Here is a 16,606-nt window from a genome sequence, read left to right on the forward strand (position 1 = left end):
CCGCTGGCTTAGTAGGGTGTATATGCTGGGGATGTTGGCCGCCTCGAGGACTTCTGTGTTGGAGATACAGTCCTGCCACCTGATGCCAAGGATTCTCCGGAGGCAGCGAAGATGGAATGAATTGAGACGTCGCTCTTGGCTGACGTACGTTGTCCAAGCCTCGCTGACGTAGAGCAAGATACTGAGAACACAGGCTCGATACACTTGGACTTTTGTGTTCTGTCAGTGTGCCATTTTCCCACACTCTCTTGGCCAGTCTGGACATAGCAGAGGAAACCTTTCCCATGCGCTTGTTTAATTCTGCATCGAGAGACAGGTTACTGGTGATAGTTGAGCCTAGGTAGGTGAACTCTTGAACCACTTCCAGAGTGTGATTGCCGATATTGATAGATGGGGCATTTCTGACGTCCCGTCCCATGATGTTCGTTTTCTTGAGGCTGATGGTTAGGCCAAATTCATTGCAGGCAGCCGCAAACCTGTCGATGAGTCTCTGCAGACACTCTTCAGTGTGAGATGTTAATGCAGCATCGTTAGCAAAGAGGAGTTCCCTGATGAGGACTTTCTGTACTTTGGTCTTCGCTTTTAGACGGGCAAGGTTGAACAACCTGCCATCTGATCTTGTGTGAGGGAAAATTCCTTCTTCTGAGGACTTGAATGCATGTGAGAACAGCAGGGAGAAGATGATCCCAAACAATGTAGGTGCGAGAACACAGCCCTGTTTCACGCCACTCAGGATTGGAAAGGGGTCTGATGAGGTGCCGCTATGCTGAATTGTGCCTTTCATATTGTCATGGAATGAGATGATGATACTTAGTAGCTTTGGTGGGCATCCAATCTTTTCTAGTAGTCTGAAGAGACTACTTCTGCTGACGAGGTCAAAGGCTTTGGTGAGATCAATGAAAGCAACGTAGAGGGGCATCTGTTGTTCACGGCATTTCTCCTGTAGCTGGCGAAGGGAGAACAGCATGTCAATGGTGGATCTCTGCTCGAAAGCCACACTGTGCCTCAGGATAGACACGCTCAGCCAGCTTCTGGAGCCTGTTTAAAGCGACACGAGCGAAGACCTTCCCCACTATGCTGAGCAGGGAGATTCCACGGTAGTTGTTGCAGTCACCGCGGTCACCCTTGTCCTTATAGAGTGTACAAATCTAAGGGTAAATCAATAGATAAGGCTAGAGGTTACAAAAATGATAAAAGGGCAAAACTAAAGGCGCTGTATCTGAATGCACTTATCATTCAAAGCAAAACAGATGAATTAAGAGTGCAAACAGAAATAAATAAGTATGATCTGATGGCCATTACAGAGACATGGCTGCAGGACGACATAGATTGGGATCAGAATATTGAATGATACATAGCATTTAGGAAGGACAGGAAGCTAGGAAAATGTGGAGAGGTAGCTCTGTTAATTAATGATGGTATTGGCGCAATAGAGAGGGATGACCTAAGTTCAGGAGACTAGGATGTAGAAGCAGTTTGGGTAGAGATGAGAAATCATAAAGGCAAGAAGTCACTTGTGGGAGTGGTGTACAGGCCACCTAACATTAAGCACACTGTGGGACGGGGCATAAAGGAAGAAATAATGGCGGCTTGTCAGAAAGGTACAGCGATAATTATGGGGAATTTTAACCTACATATAGACTAGAAGAATCAGATGGGCAGAGGTAGCCTAGGTGAGGAGTACATGGAATATTTTTGGGATAATTTCTTGGAACAATACGTTCTGGAGCAGGCTATACTAGACCTGGTATTGTGCAACGAGATAGGAATAATTAATGACCTCATAGTTAAGGCGCCCCTAGGTAGCAGCGATCATAATATGAATTTTACCTTCAGTTTGAGGGAAAGAGTGGGTTCAAGATTAGTATTTTAAACTTAAATAAGGGCAATTATGAGGGCATGAAAGCAGAGCTAGTTAAAGTCAATTGGCAAATCAGGTTAAGGGATAGGTCAATAGAGATGCAGTGGCAGACATTTAAGGGGATGTTTCAGAATACAGAATAGACACATTTCAACGAAGAAAAATTCCAAAGGTGGGACGCACCATTCGTGGTTAATTAAACAGTTAAGATAGTATCGAACTTAAAGAAAAAGCCTATAATTGCGCAAAGATGGGAGGCAGGTCAAAAGATTGGACAGAACATAAAAAAACAGCAAAGAAGGACTAAAAGATTGATGAGGAAGGTAAAATTAGAGTATGAAAGAAAGCTAGATAGAAATATAAAGACAGATCGTAAGAGTTTCTATAGATATTTTAAAAAGAAAAGCGTTAACAAAGTGAGCGTTGGTCCTATAAAAAGTGAGTCTGGGGAATTAATAATGGATAATTGGGACCCGGGTTCAATTCTGGGTACTGCCTGTGCGGAGTATGCAAGTTCTCCCTGTGACCGCGTGGGTTTTCGCCAGGTGCTCCGGTTTCCTCCCACAGCCAAAGACTTGCGGGTTGATAGGTAAATTGGCCATTGTAAATTGCCCCTAGTGTAGGTAGGTGGTAGGGAATATGGGATTACTGCAGGGCTAGTATAAATGGGTGGTTGATGGACGGCACAGACTCGATGGGCCGAAGGGCCTGTTTCAGTGCTGTATCTCTAAATAAAATAAATAATATAAAATAATAAGGAGATGGCAGATGAATTGAACAGATATTTTGCATTGGTCTTCACTATTGAGGATACGAGTAACATCCCAGTATTAGCTGTAAGTCAGGAAATGGAAGGGAGGGAGAAACTCAAGAAAATTACAATCACCAGGGAAATGGTACTGAACAAATGGTTGGAGCTGCAGGCTAAGTCTTGTTTTGTGAAAGGGAAATCATGTTTAACCAATTTATTGGAGTTCTTTTGAGGGAGTTACATGTGCTGTGGATAAAGGAGAATCGATGGATGTATTGTACTTAGATTTCCAGAAGGCATTTGATAAGGTGCCACATCAAAGGTTATTGCAGAAAATAAAAGCTGATGGTGTAGGGGGTAACATATTGGCATGGATAGAAGATTGGTTTGCTAACAGGAAACAGTAGGCATAAATGGGTCATTTTCTGGTTGGCAAGATGTGACAAGTGGTGTGCCACACTGATCTGTGCTGGGGCCTCAACTTTTTACAATTTATATAAATGACTTGGATGCAGGGACTGAAGGTATGGTTGCTAAATTTGCTGATGACACAAAGATAGGTAGGAAAGTAACTTGTGAAGAGGACATAAGGAGGCTACAAAGGATATATAGAGATGTTAGGTGATTGGGCAAAGACCTGGCAAATGGAGTATAATGTGGGAAAGTGGGAAATTGTCCATTTTGGCAGGAAGAATAAAAAAAGCATATTTAAATGGTGAGAGATTACAGAGCTCTGAGATGCAGAGGGATCTGGGTGTCCTAGTGCATGAATTTTAAAAGGTTAGTATGCAGGTACAGCACATAACTAGGAAAACTAGTAGAATGTTATCGTTTATCAGGAGCGGAATTGAATACAAAAGTAGGGAGGTTATGCTTCAGCTATATTGGACATTGGTGAGACCACATCTGGAGTACCGTGTACAGTACTGGTCTCCTTATTTAAGGAAGGATATAAATGCGTTGGAGGCTGTACAGAGAAGGTTTACTAGACTAATACTTGGAATGGGTGGCCTGTCTTACGAGGAAAGGGCCAAGCTTGTATCCGCTGGAATTTAGAAGAGTAAGAGGCGACTTGATTGAAACAGATAAGATTCTGAGGGGTCGTGACAGGGTGGATGTGGAAAGGATGTTTCCCCTTGTGGGAGAATCTTGAACCAGCGGTCACTGTTTAAAAATAAGGGGTCGCCCATTTAAGATGGAGATGAGAAATTTTTTTGAGCGTCGTGAGTCTTTGGCATTCTCTTCCTCAAAAGGCAGTGGAAGCAGAGTCTTTGAATATTTTTAAGGCAGAGGTAGATAGATTGTTGATAAGCAAGGGGGTGGAAGGTTATCGGGGTTGGGCGGAAATGTATAATCAGTTCAGCCATGAACTTATTGAATGACGGAGCAGGCTTGAGGGGTCGAGTGGCCTTCTCCTGCTCCTAATTCATATGTTTAAATTAAATAACATATAAAATGAAAAGAGACAAAATAATGATACATTTTTCTGTAACTTATACATTTTTCTGTAACTTACATTATTATACCATTAACCTTAAACAGCACCAGCCGTTAACATGCTGTATATCCCCCTTTTTTAACAAAAAAAACTTGTTTAAAGAATTGCAAAGCGATCTTAACGTTTAAAAAATTCCACTTTTTCCTAACTCATCATGACACAAGGCGGCCCTCTTCGAGGACATCCAACAATTTCTTTGAAGGAGCACCTCTCTTTGGAAAACCAATCCGACAACTGATGACTCGCGACAACCCATTTTATTTGGGAAATTTCTTTTCTTTCCAACATTTCTTTTATGCTCTTGATCAATCCTCAACCTCTTTCCAGTGACACTTTTTGCCGAATGGACATTGTCCCAGAGAAAGGTTATCTATATAGCAATCTATAGGAAACTTTTTCTCCGATTGCCCCTTATGTAAGTTTTCCTTTAAATTACTCAAATACATACCCGTATCTATCGCTTCTATCAGTGCAAGTGTCTCAGCAACTAAGGTGCTTTTAGCTATCCTCTTTATTTTCTTCGATTCCCAGGCTCATGGATAACATTTATCATTTCTTCCCACAAAAATATAATGAACTCTGCTGTGCTCGAATAACGATTGGGAAGATTAGCGTGTGAGGCATCACTAAAAATGACTAATTTCATTTCTTCTGGGTCACTCAATGCTGGAAACTTGAGTGTACATTTGTCAAAACACAATCTCTTCAATGTCTTATTTGCTTTCAGCAGTTCCCCAACAGTAACATATTTCAGCATGGTGCTCAATTCTAATACATCATAGCAAACATCCGGCCTAGTTTGCGTGCACAACCAGTTTAATTGCCCGATTATGGTCCTTTTAGTTGGTCTGCTTCTTCCTTGGTTGCAGAGTCTTCCTTTTGTGAGGATCTGGCCCAATTAATTGGGATCCTATTATCATTCTCTCGGTAAGACTGATTTAGGGTTACCCCCAACTTAGTCTGCCTAATATTCAACCCTATATGTTTAAAAGCTGCGCAAGCCCGACTTCTAATTTTAAATTCCTATAGAACTTAATCTGCCAAAAATTTCTCAAATGCCTCAGATCCTCCCCACAGAAAGTCGTCCACATGCATCAAGAAAATGCCTGTTAATGTTTTATTGGTACTAAGAAAAACTGCCGGATCCACTTTTAGCTGAATACAACCAGCTTTTAGCAGGACGGACCTAACTGAAAAATACCGCACCCTGGATGCATCGTTTAGCCCATAAGCACACTTGTTTAGCTTCCATAATTTCCCTTCTGTATCTCCAGTTTCTTTTGGTGGCTTTAAAAATACTTCCCTTTTGAAATTTCTCCCCTTGCAAAAATGCTGCTTTGATGTCAATGGACTTGCAGTGTGTGTCACTAAAAGGGCTAGGAAAATCCTCAAACTTGTTTTTCCTGCTGTTGGGGAGTCCACTCTAACTTCTTGGTTGCCTAGTTGTTCCTCAAATCCCCAAGCTACAAGTCTGGCCTTAGCTTTATACGTATCATCGGGAAGTCCTTTGTCATTACAGATCCATCTATGGGCCAATGCTGGTTGTCCTCTATCTGGCACCTCTGTGTATATGCCAAACTCTCTCTAACTGTTAAGCTCTTTTTGTTTTGCATCCTTTATTAATTTTCCATCTAACTTGTTAGTAGCCATTAGAGCTTCTCTATCGTAAGGGCTGCTACTTGTTGTGGCGCTCCTCACCTTTTCTTTGGTCCTTGCTGTTGTGAAACTACCTCCCTGACTAGATTTCTTATCTCTTTCTGGACTGCTACTACTCGACCTGCCCCTCCTACCACCAGACTTCCTTTCATTAGTTTGTGACCTTTTCCTTGGACTATGATTATCTTCAGGTCCACTGTCTGAACTTACACTACGTTTTCTGGCCGTCGACATTTTTAAACTTCCTTCTGCCAATCTATAGGTCTGATATCCTTACCCTTGTCTTGCACATTCAGCCAATGTTTATATTTCCCTGTGGCCTTTCCTGCCCTTCCTATAATGGTTGCTTCCCTCTATTCACCAACCCCTTCTGGCATATAAGTCACTCTAGTCCCGACTTTTGCTAGTTGACTTTTGGGATAAATGGCCATATCTTGATCTTCACTATCGCTTGGTCCATTCTCAGTTAGCCCATTATCTGCCACAATCATTTGCTCGCAAGGTGTGACATATGTGCATACGAAGTATGTGGTGCATCATCAGTGTCCATCATTTGTTCAGATTGTCAATGTATAATCCGTGCCAATAAGCCACGAGGAATGTACTCTTAACGGTTTGATTGCCATGTTGCAAAATTACTGTTTTGCCATCAGTGCCTGTAACTTTTCCTGGGTGCCTCCATTCTTTCTGCCTTTCTCTTTTGTAATACACACTGTCCCTGCTATTAAAATTCTTTTCTGATGGACTGGTCCAATACTTCTAAGCTCTCCTGATTTTTTTTCTGAAACCTTCGCCTTAAGTGCTCTTCTCGCATGCATGGCATTCAAATGTTCTGCAAAATTTTAACTAATTGTAGTCCCCTCAAAAGCCAGGGAATGATCCCACATTACCGAAGGTATTTTCAGATTCCTGCCATAAACTAATTGATAGGGGCCGTCAAGTCTATCGCTACAGTTTCATTACAGTCCCTTGCTAATGGGAGACTCACTATGGGTTGCGTGATTCTCCTTTTGTACGGACGTGTGGGCCTCATATTTGTTAGGCCTCAAAATGTTGCCAGCATTGTATCCTCCACCTTCGATGTCACTGCTAAAGAGCTCATTTGCACCATGAAAGCGACTGGAAAGGAATTGTCAGGCAAGCCCCCCACCTGCCAAGAATGAGGAAAATTAATTTTGCCACATGAATGTTGATTTTAAACTATTGATTTTAAACTATTGGTGAAGAAAGAACTTGCTCTAAAAAAAAAATTGGAGACTTTGCCTGGAGAGACATCAGCATATTAACAGACAAGTACTTCAAAGGACAAAGGAGCTCTTCCCTGCTACAATTTAATCCACAATGGACTTTTGATTACCAGACGTTAAAACATTCCAGGTTAACTACTAAGATGGCCGAATACACAAATAGACGTGGTCAGGCCAGTTTAGTCATATGACTGACTGTTGGAGTTTTTTGAATTTGAACTCAGAAGGCTGTTAGCTCCTGGACTGAGAACACCTCTGTCCTGTCTGCTCTCATCTGGCTCTCACCAGCTTCGGAAACCATTGATGACATATGAACTCCAAGAGAAAAAATTCTCCTATAGTGAATAAGGTTGAAGAAGAATACTGGGCCCCAACGAAAAGCAAGACCATCTGCAATCAAGGATCCTATAGCGAGCTTGAAACACAGTTTAAAAATAAAACAAAAAAAATCTTTTTAGAGATTGCCTCAAACCTTTTTTTCTTTTTTTTTCTGTCTCTATTTGGATGTGTGCATGCTAGCGTGGGTGCGGCGTGTATCTGTAGGCGTTCACTGAATTAGAGTTTAAGGTTTAATAAATTTCACTTTTCTTCTTTAAACCTACAGAAAACCTGGTGTGCTCATTTCTTTGCCTTATAATTGGGAAGTTGTGAACAAGGATTCACAAAGCGGGAGCTCAAAACCCTGTTTAAAAATAAAAACCCTGTTACAATAAGAACAGGTGAAGACAGTAAAAGACCCCTAGACACCTTTCTCACCTGCTCGTTTCAGGGTTTTCCCAAAAAAATTTCAGGGCCTCAGACATCTGATCAAAAAAGGATATCTTTATTTGAATATAACTCCAGTTAATACCAAGAGCCTATCCATGTTCGATATCCTAGCACAATCCAGCAACTTGAAGGCAAGTACTGATCTAGGGATTTCCAAGTAGAATCGCTGAAACCTTGCATATAGTCAGTTAAACTCCATGATATATTCTATGGAAGAACTATCCATTTTTCTAAATTTATCAAAACCTGACCATGCCTCATAGGCACTTAATAAGTCATCTCATAAATTTTATGAGATTGTCTAAACCTCATTGTCCAAATGATGAGCCTCTAGCTCTGAGAACACTTTGCCCTGATCTTACTTCTAGCGGGAAGTGAAAGTGCAAGGGCTATTCCTTGCTGCCTTTTTTGGTAAAGATGTAACCAGTGCCCATAGATCAACTTCATTCTTCCATTGATCGTAAGGTTTGGCTTCACAAAACAGCGGTGGACAATCATATCCTGACGCCTTACACCTGATTTCAGTCATCTTTCTTCCAAAAAAAAGAAACTCCAATTCTAATCTCCTGTCTGAAAACAAATCTTAGTCTCCAGTCTTCACTTTCAGGCAACCATCCTCTGCTACCAATGTTAGAGAAACTTCCAAGTATGTTTGTGAAGAAGACACTGAGACTAGGATGCTTTGCTAGAGACTGTTTATTGCTTGCCACAGAGTTTACATCTCCACTCTGAACAACACCTAGCCAGTGCTGGCTGGCTCTTAATTGTACTCTGATGTGTATATATAAACTAAACACCCAACACCTGTTCACCCTATTACCTTCAACTACCAGGTATTTAACATCCATTAACAGAACTTTAGATCCTTTAATGCTGGTTGTGTAAAAGTAAAGAAGACTGACCTAAGCAGCGAATCAAATAGCAATCTTTCATTCCAAACACAATCTTTGTTTTTGTAGGGGAGAGGGGTCTTGGAGCATCCACCTGCAACTAGCGCAACAGAAAATATAATGGAACAGATTGGTGAGTCAGATTAAATACTGCAGCATTAGATCTGCCAATGTAATTTAATGTAACTATAATGTATAATCTTTACAAGTATGTAGAACTCAATGTATTTTTTAAGTGAGTAATATAACTTTCTTTGGTGCATGAGCCTGGGTTGCATGGTAGATTAGAGCCTGCACTTCTATCTGGGAGCTGGAGAAAATCTAATTCGGATGTGGTTTTTTTTTTTATGTCTTACCAGAGCAAGCTGTCCAGGAGACACTAGATCACAACAGGGAACGTTCAGAATTTATTCGAGTCAGACGGGCACCGCCTGCTCCACGGCTTGAAACTCCACCTAGGTAAAAGGACTGCAGCTCTCGATCACTAGCATTGTGCTCCTCTATCATCCTACAGTTTTGGGCCTGTCATAAATGGAGCTCTTTGTAATGGCAGAATGCTCTATTACTGGGCAGTGAGCAAAATGTATCTACAGTTATAGGAACAATTTGTTCCGTATGCTGTAGGGACAATTCTGTAACCTGGCACTCCACACATGGCTGCACACCTGCAATTTCCCATGGTTCACTCTGTGTGCAGCTCTCCCTGCATTGTCACTGAGCTTCTCTGTCCTATTGAGTGCCACGCCCTGCCACTTGTGAAATCAAATACATATTTATGAACACATTTATGATTCTTGTATGTAGCTGACTTGACAATTCCAACGCACTTCTGGCTGGTCTCCCACATTCTACTCTCCATAAACCTGAGGTCATCCAAAGCTCTGCTCCCCGTGTCTTAACTCACATCAAGTCTCGTTCCTGTATCACCCCTGTGCTCGCTGACCTACACTGGCTCCTGGTCAAGCAATGTTTTGATTTTAAATTTCTCGTCCTTGTTTTCAAATCCTTCCATGGCCTCGCCCTTCCCTATCTCTGTAATCTCCTCCACCCCACAACCCTCCTAGTTATCTGAGCTCCTCTAATTCTGGCCTCTTGGACCTTCCTGATTTTAATTGCTCCATCATTGGTGGCTGTGCCTTCAGTTGCGCACACCTCAGGCTCTGGAATACCCTTCCTACACCTCTCCCCCTCTCGACCTCACTTTCCTCCATTAAGATGCTCCTTAAAACCTACCCCTTTTGATCAAACTTTTGGTCATCTGACCTAATGTCTCCTTGTGTGGCTTGGTGTCATACTTTGTTCTATAATGTTCCTGTGAAGCACCTTGGTGTTTTATTACTTTAAAGGAGTTATACAAGTATAAATTGTTGTAAGTTGTTATCACGTACAGAGGTGCTTTCTTACCTTCTGGAAGGGGACTTTGAAGGCAAATCTACTTTGAAGTTTAAATCAAACAAAGTTGGAGGCTTTTTTTTTTAAGTTATCTGCAATTTTCTGCTCTGTTGGATTTCCCGTCCTGTGTTATTAGGCTGTGGTCAACTCTGGGGTCTTCAGCGAGCCGTGACTGAGGGTAAGCTCTTTCTTTCAACATAGCCAGCAGAATGGAGATGGCTTGTTCTTCATTTTGTTTTTGTCTTGTATCTGTGAAAATTTCTGTCTAATACAAAAAAGGTATGCATTAAATGTTCAGTGTTCCAAATAAAGAGTGGAAGATTGAGACAGATGTAGGTTCTTGATGTGGTTATGCGCTCTGGGAATTTGTTCCTCTTTCTTGGAGTGCTGTAAATCGGTGTGTGTTTTCTGTCTTTACAGGGATGATGTGCTGCAGTACAAAAACCTGCATTCCTCTGACTAGATTTAGCACAGTCTGGGGTAAGTTCCATTTCCAAACAGGCAACCAAATGCAACGTATTCAGCTCAACCCTCCCTGTTACTCAGCAATATTGTCCAGAGAAGGTTTACAGGCTCCCTCTCACAACCAGTAATCAGAAGAAGGCCCAGAATGGCTGAATTTTTGTTCAAACCCACAATTAATTCCCAGTTTAGCTTCATGCAAACTTTCATTTTGTCTTCTATGTCCTATTGGAACTGCAATGAGTTCCCAAGTAACATGTCATTTGACTAGATACAAGTGCAGGGGTTTGACAAATGTTTGCTTTTATCTGCATTATCCAGGCAGTGAATGAAGACATTCCTGTCAATTGAAGTCTGTACCTTGTATACGCAGCTTAGATGCAGAGTTTACCATGCATACTGCATTTGCACCCTGTTTGCCAGATTAAGAATGAGTGCTGCTATAGTGAGTGGAACACATCTCTTGTTACAAGTTAAACTTTGGTCAGAGCAGAAGACTTTAGCAAGGTAAACGCTGGGGTTTCAGCAGCTTATCTTTGTGGAGCTAAGTATCGGAGCTATTTTCACACAGATTTACTTTCCAAATTGAATCTCAAATTCTCACCCAGCAGTTTTAAACATATACATCAAAACATTGCAAAGTACGGGAACAAAAAAGACTGCAGTCCCTCTGGCCAGTCCCAAAAATGTAACATCCCACAATTTCTCACACCCTCAAATATAAAGGTGAGGTGAGTTGCCCAAATCTCTTCTGATGCATGTCTGTATGGCTTTCTCCAGGAAATGCTGCAGTCCAAAGCACGTGGGCAGGTGATGCTCTCATGCTACTTGGGCGGCCGTGCACAACTCCCGACTTCTGATCTTCTAAACCACAGGAAATTAATCTAGGACTAAGGGCAAAAGCTGAACACGTCATTTGAGATTATTTTGGGGGCTAGTACTTTTTTTGACATGGGAGGTTTTGTGTGTGACAGTATAGTCCATTCTTCCTGACATTGACTTGCACTTGCCCCGTGTTCGGTAAAATCATTGAAAGTTTTAGCACAGAAACAGGTCACTAAGCCTTTCAAGTCGGTTACAGTTTATTATCCACATGAGCTGTCTCATCTACACATGCGCTACTGCTCACTTCTCATTGATATTCTACTTTTTTAAGCAACTATCTTTCCCTTGTGAAAGAATTTATCCACTCTAACAAACGTTTTTAAACTTCCTTGGTTATTACTTGAGGCTGAGGCTTGTTATATCACACCCCCATTGCTGTCCTGGTTGAAAAAAGGAAAGACTTTCAATTATATGGTGTCTTTCATGACCTCCGAACGTACTTATTGAAGTGTCACTGTTGTGATGTAGGAAACCCGGCAGCTAATTTGTGCATAGCAAGGTCCCACAAATGGCAATGAGATAATGACCATATAATCTGTTTAGTGACATTGGTTGAGGGATAAATGTTGACCAGGACACTGGAGAGAACTCCCATGTCATCTTCGAAAAGTGCAATGGAATCTTTTATTTTCACCCGAGGGGACAGACAGTAAGGACTCCTCTGAAATACATCACCTCTAACCGTGCAGCACTCCTTCAGTATTGTATTGGAGTGTCAGCCAAGATTTTGTGCTCCAATCGCTGGAATGGGGTTTGGACCCACAATCTTCTGACTGAGGTAAGTGTGTTACCCACTGAGCCACAGCTGACCCAATTAGCTAAAATTAACTGAATCTGCAGAAACTGTAGCCAAACATGTTCGCTTGTCGTCGGTATGGGTTAACACTACAGGAGGAAGTGCCTTTACTCAGTGTGTCATTGGGTGGATTGTATGTTTGGCTGCTACTGATAAATATACAAATATTAGGATTTGACCATCTATTGGGTTGGATCTGAAAATGTAAGGAGCTATTTGGGCCTGTGACCAGGTCACCCTGGTCAGTATAATAGTGAGTGGTGTATGACGAAGGAGCTCGAACACAGTAACACTAATCATCAGTCTGCTTTCTCCCTTTAGGTGACAAGGTGGCTTTCATGCTGCTGCTTCAACTTCGAGTGAACTTCAAGTGAACTTCGATCTTTGAGGGTTCTGAAAAGGCCGAAGTTGCTGTCTTGCTTAGTTATCCCTGAACTTCATAGCTATTGCTGAATTTGGGTCACCTTTCTATTTTAATTGAAAATATTACAATTGAAAACAAGAACATGCATTTTTAAAGTGCTTGCTAGGATGATAAATATGTTTTATTTGATGCATCTTTGAACAGTCTTAACCTCCGTCAAGCATGTGACTGCATACCACATGAAGATTATCGCACCAGCCTCAGCCAAAGATCTCTCTTTTGGTAGCTTCTGTTGTAGGATTTTGTTCGATTTCAAATTGAAAAGCCAAGTGTTGGGGAATTTAGTTTGAGACCTGTTAATATGCTTGAGTTAGCTGAGTAGCACTTTGCAGCACCACAAGTGAAGCACATGCTGTATCTTGTTTCCTTTTCTATATTATCTCCCATTATTTGTGAGACTTGCAGTGAAAAATTGCACCATTTTTGTAATCCACAGTGATGAGCATGATTTTTTGACCCAGACGTGTGATTTTTTTTTTTTCTAATTTCAATTTTAACTTCTGATAAAAGTAATAAAATTGTGCCATCAATATCTTTGTTAAATGGAGTAACTTCCAAAAGGTTAAACATGAGCATCATGGAAGCTGCAAGGTGCTGCCAAGCTGCAACTCTTTTTTCCGCTCCACCATCCACCCCAAAACTCCAACTCCTGACTCGTTGCAGTGTCATAGGCAGTTCCAATATGCTCCAGCTGATTCTGGTGCTCAAGTTTAAGTTTCAACATTTCAAAAGTACAATTTAACAACTGCTTTGATGGTGGCAAAAAGTTTTAACAACAAATTCTGCTGGCACAGCTAGCAGCTATCTTCTTACAGCACTATTTATTCCGTATTACCTCAGTTGCCCTGTGACTATTCGTCAGTGCTCATTACTGCCAGCCTGAATTTGTTCTGTTGCTCATTGGCTTTTTACACGATCAGTGATCTGATATTGACTGGGAGTTGAGGGCTCAGTCAGGTCTGTTTGGTGTGTTTGGTTCACAGTTGATTGCACTATGGGAAAGTGAGTGGTTCCAAAAAAACTAACCAACCAGTCCAACCAGCTTGAGTTGCATTAATGGGGAAGTCTGCAATTCACCCAACCACACTGGGTCAACACTACTGGACTGCTGTCAGATCCTGATCAGTGCAGAAGCTCACCGTGAGTGGGAGGAATTGAGTTTACAAACCGGCAAGGAGTATCAGGAGTATCATTGACTTGATACTCATTAAAAATTTGGCTACATGCCTCCTGGGATTTTCTGCCTATATGGCAGAAAATTGTAGGCATGTCACACCTAGAATATCCAATATCTTTTACGCCAGCCCCCACCTTCTCCCCCCCACCCCCCCCCCAGAGGCTGGGGTCAATGGTGATGTTGGAGCAGCCAATGAAGGAAAAAATGTGAAGAAAATAAATACATCTTTTAAGAAATATGTTCCCAGTCTGCTCTTTGTTTTTCTTTCACTCTAACTGTGGAAGTAAAGTGTGAATCACCTGGATGATCTTCTGTTTCAGGATTGCTTATAATTGGTAGAATTATTTTCTTGGCTTTGGCCAGTTAGTTTAAAGCAGAATTTCAGAAATCTGCCTACTACCTGCAGTTAGCACAGTGACTGAATGTTGAATACAGGGTGTTAGTAAGCCACACCAAAGAGGAAGGTTGCAGCTTTTCTCCCTGCTTTGTGCTGAGCTAGCTCATCTCATTTCCAGCAAACTTATTGTGTAGGAACGATGGAGGAAATTCAGGTGGAAGCTGTTTCTGCCGCTTGGACACTTTTAATGCACTTCCCCGGAGTCCTCGCACCATTTTAGCCTTCACACTATCCGCTCAGAGTCTCCACTAGCTTCATTTGCTTATATGAGAGTCTGGCAAAGCAGCTCCATTTTCCAGGTTTGCACTACTGCTGCACTTGGGGTATGTTACACAGACAGACTCAGGATAAGCTGAGGTATTCCTGACGCATGTGTCTGGAGGGCTGTGAATACAGATTTCTGCAGGTAGGAAACAATCTTATAAAAAATGTTCATGCAGTTCTGCTGACTGCTGGCCGCATTTGCTTTTCTCAGATACAGATAGTGCAGTGAGGGGCCAACTGGAGACCTGACATGTGCTGCTGTGCTGAGACAGCAGTATTGTCCAGCTGCAACTCCAGGGTGCCTTGATCCTCGTCAACCTCTACACCAGCTTCCTCCTTTTGCCCATTGCATGTAGAAATTTACATGAGAGGAGGGTAGAAGCCAAGACTGAATGAGCATCACCCCATTGGGTTTAAGGAAACAAAGGGGTGGAAGATTGTGGATGCCTGGTGGCAGTACAGGTGCTCAGTCAGTCACCTCACCATCTCCCACAGCAAGAATTGAGTGCCTCCCTACGAGCTCCATGGCATTCTTGAAGCCCTTCAAGGTAATTACGAATGGGGAATCCCCCTTGGGTGCCCTACCTGTTGTAGGCATAGTGTGTTATTTTCCCTACAGTGAGAGTTAATGAGGGTAAGGCTAACATGCCAAGTGAGATGGGAGAACCTAAGTGAGTGCTGGTGTATGTGACTAAGTGCAGGGCAGAATTTTAAAGCTATGTATGTAATAATTGTTAGAGGATGTGTGTGGCTATAGTGAAAGATACTGAGTTGGAGTTCCCCCTAAATCAGAGAGTATTGTACAGGGTTAGTTGTGCAAGTGCTGTTTTAAGAGAATGAAGTGTGTGCTGGTGCCTGGAGTATCAGGTAAGAAAAGAGGTGTGCCGTGTGGTACCTTGCCTGCTCTGCTGAAAATGTGCAACTCTTTGCAGCACTGTTCTGCAGTCCTGGGAGTGAGAGTTGGCAGCCAGTGCCACCAAACCTCCAAGTAGCACAACTGATGATTCTGGGTGCTGCAGCACCAAGACCCAAGAGTCTGTCCTGTCTTCAGTGTCCTGGTGCAAAAGTAAAACGGGAAAGGTAGCCAAATCATGGTTTACAAGGGAAATTAGAGATAGCATCAGATCCAAGGAAGAGGCATACAAATTCGCCAGAAAAAAACAACAGACCTGAGGATTGGGAGCAGTTTAGAATTCAACAAAGGAGGAGCAAGGGATTGAGGGTAGCTAAGGTAACCCCACTATTTAAAAAGGGAGGTAGAGAGAATTATAGACCAGTCAGCCTGACGTCAGTAGTGGGGAAAATTCTAGAGTCCAATATAAAAGATTTTATAGCAGAGCACTTGGAGAACAGTGGTAGAATCTGACAGCAAGGATTTACGAAAGGGAAATCATGCTTGACAAATCTTCTAGAATTCTTCGAGGATGTAACTAGTAGAGTTGATGAGAGGGAGCAAGTGGATGTGGTTTATTTGGACTTTCAGAAGGCTTTTTGACAAAGTCCCACATAAGAGATTAGCATATAAAATTAAAGCGCATAGGATTGGGGGTAGTGTATTGCGATGGATAGAAAATTGGTTGGCAGACAGGAAACAGAGTAGGAATAAACGGGTCTTTTTCCAAATGGCAGTTAGTGCCAAGTGGGGTTCGGCAGGGATCGGTGCTAGGACCCCAGCTATTCACAATATAAATGATTTAGATGAGGGAACTAAATGTAATATCTCCAAATTTGCAGATGACACAAAACTGGGTGGGAGGGTGCGTTGTGAGGAGGATGCAGAGAGGTTTCAGGGTGATTTGGACAAGTTAAGTGAGTGGGCAAATGCATAGCAGATGCAGTATAATGTGGATAAATGTGAGGTTATCCACTTTGGTAGCAAAAACAGGAAGGCAGATTATTATCTGAATGGCTACGAACAGAGAGGGGAATATGCAACGAGACCTGGGTGTTCTCGTACACCAGTCCCTGAAGGTAAGCATGCAGGCGCAACAGGTGGTAAAGGCAAATGGTATGTTGGCCTTCATAGTGAGAAAATTAGAGTACAGGAGCAGGGATATCTTGCTACAATTATACAGGGCCTTGGTGAGGCCACACCTGGAATATTGTATGCAGTTTTGGTCTCCTTATCTGAGGAAGGA

At 42.2% G+C, this 16,606-nt stretch overlaps 1 protein-coding gene across 1 annotated transcript in view; it reads left to right on the plus strand.

Moving 5' to 3' along the window:
• Positions 1 to 14,045, plus strand: part of LOC137383711 (serine-rich adhesin for platelets-like) — a 65,985-nt gene extending 51,940 nt beyond the window's left edge. Inside the window, exons 4-7 of the mRNA XM_068056892.1 lie at positions 8,741 to 8,804; positions 9,031 to 9,130; positions 10,484 to 10,543; positions 12,528 to 14,045. Of these exons, the coding sequence (XP_067912993.1) occupies positions 8,741 to 8,804; positions 9,031 to 9,130; positions 10,484 to 10,526 (207 nt within the window). The 3' untranslated portion in view covers positions 10,527 to 10,543; positions 12,528 to 14,045. The remainder of the gene's footprint in view (positions 1 to 8,740; positions 8,805 to 9,030; positions 9,131 to 10,483; positions 10,544 to 12,527) is intronic.
• Positions 14,046 to 16,606: the final 2,561 nt, after the last annotated feature.

Source organism: Heterodontus francisci, chromosome 24 (genome assembly GCF_036365525.1).
Source record: "Heterodontus francisci isolate sHetFra1 chromosome 24, sHetFra1.hap1, whole genome shotgun sequence".
Classification (NCBI taxonomy): domain Eukaryota; kingdom Metazoa; phylum Chordata; class Chondrichthyes; order Heterodontiformes; family Heterodontidae; genus Heterodontus; species Heterodontus francisci.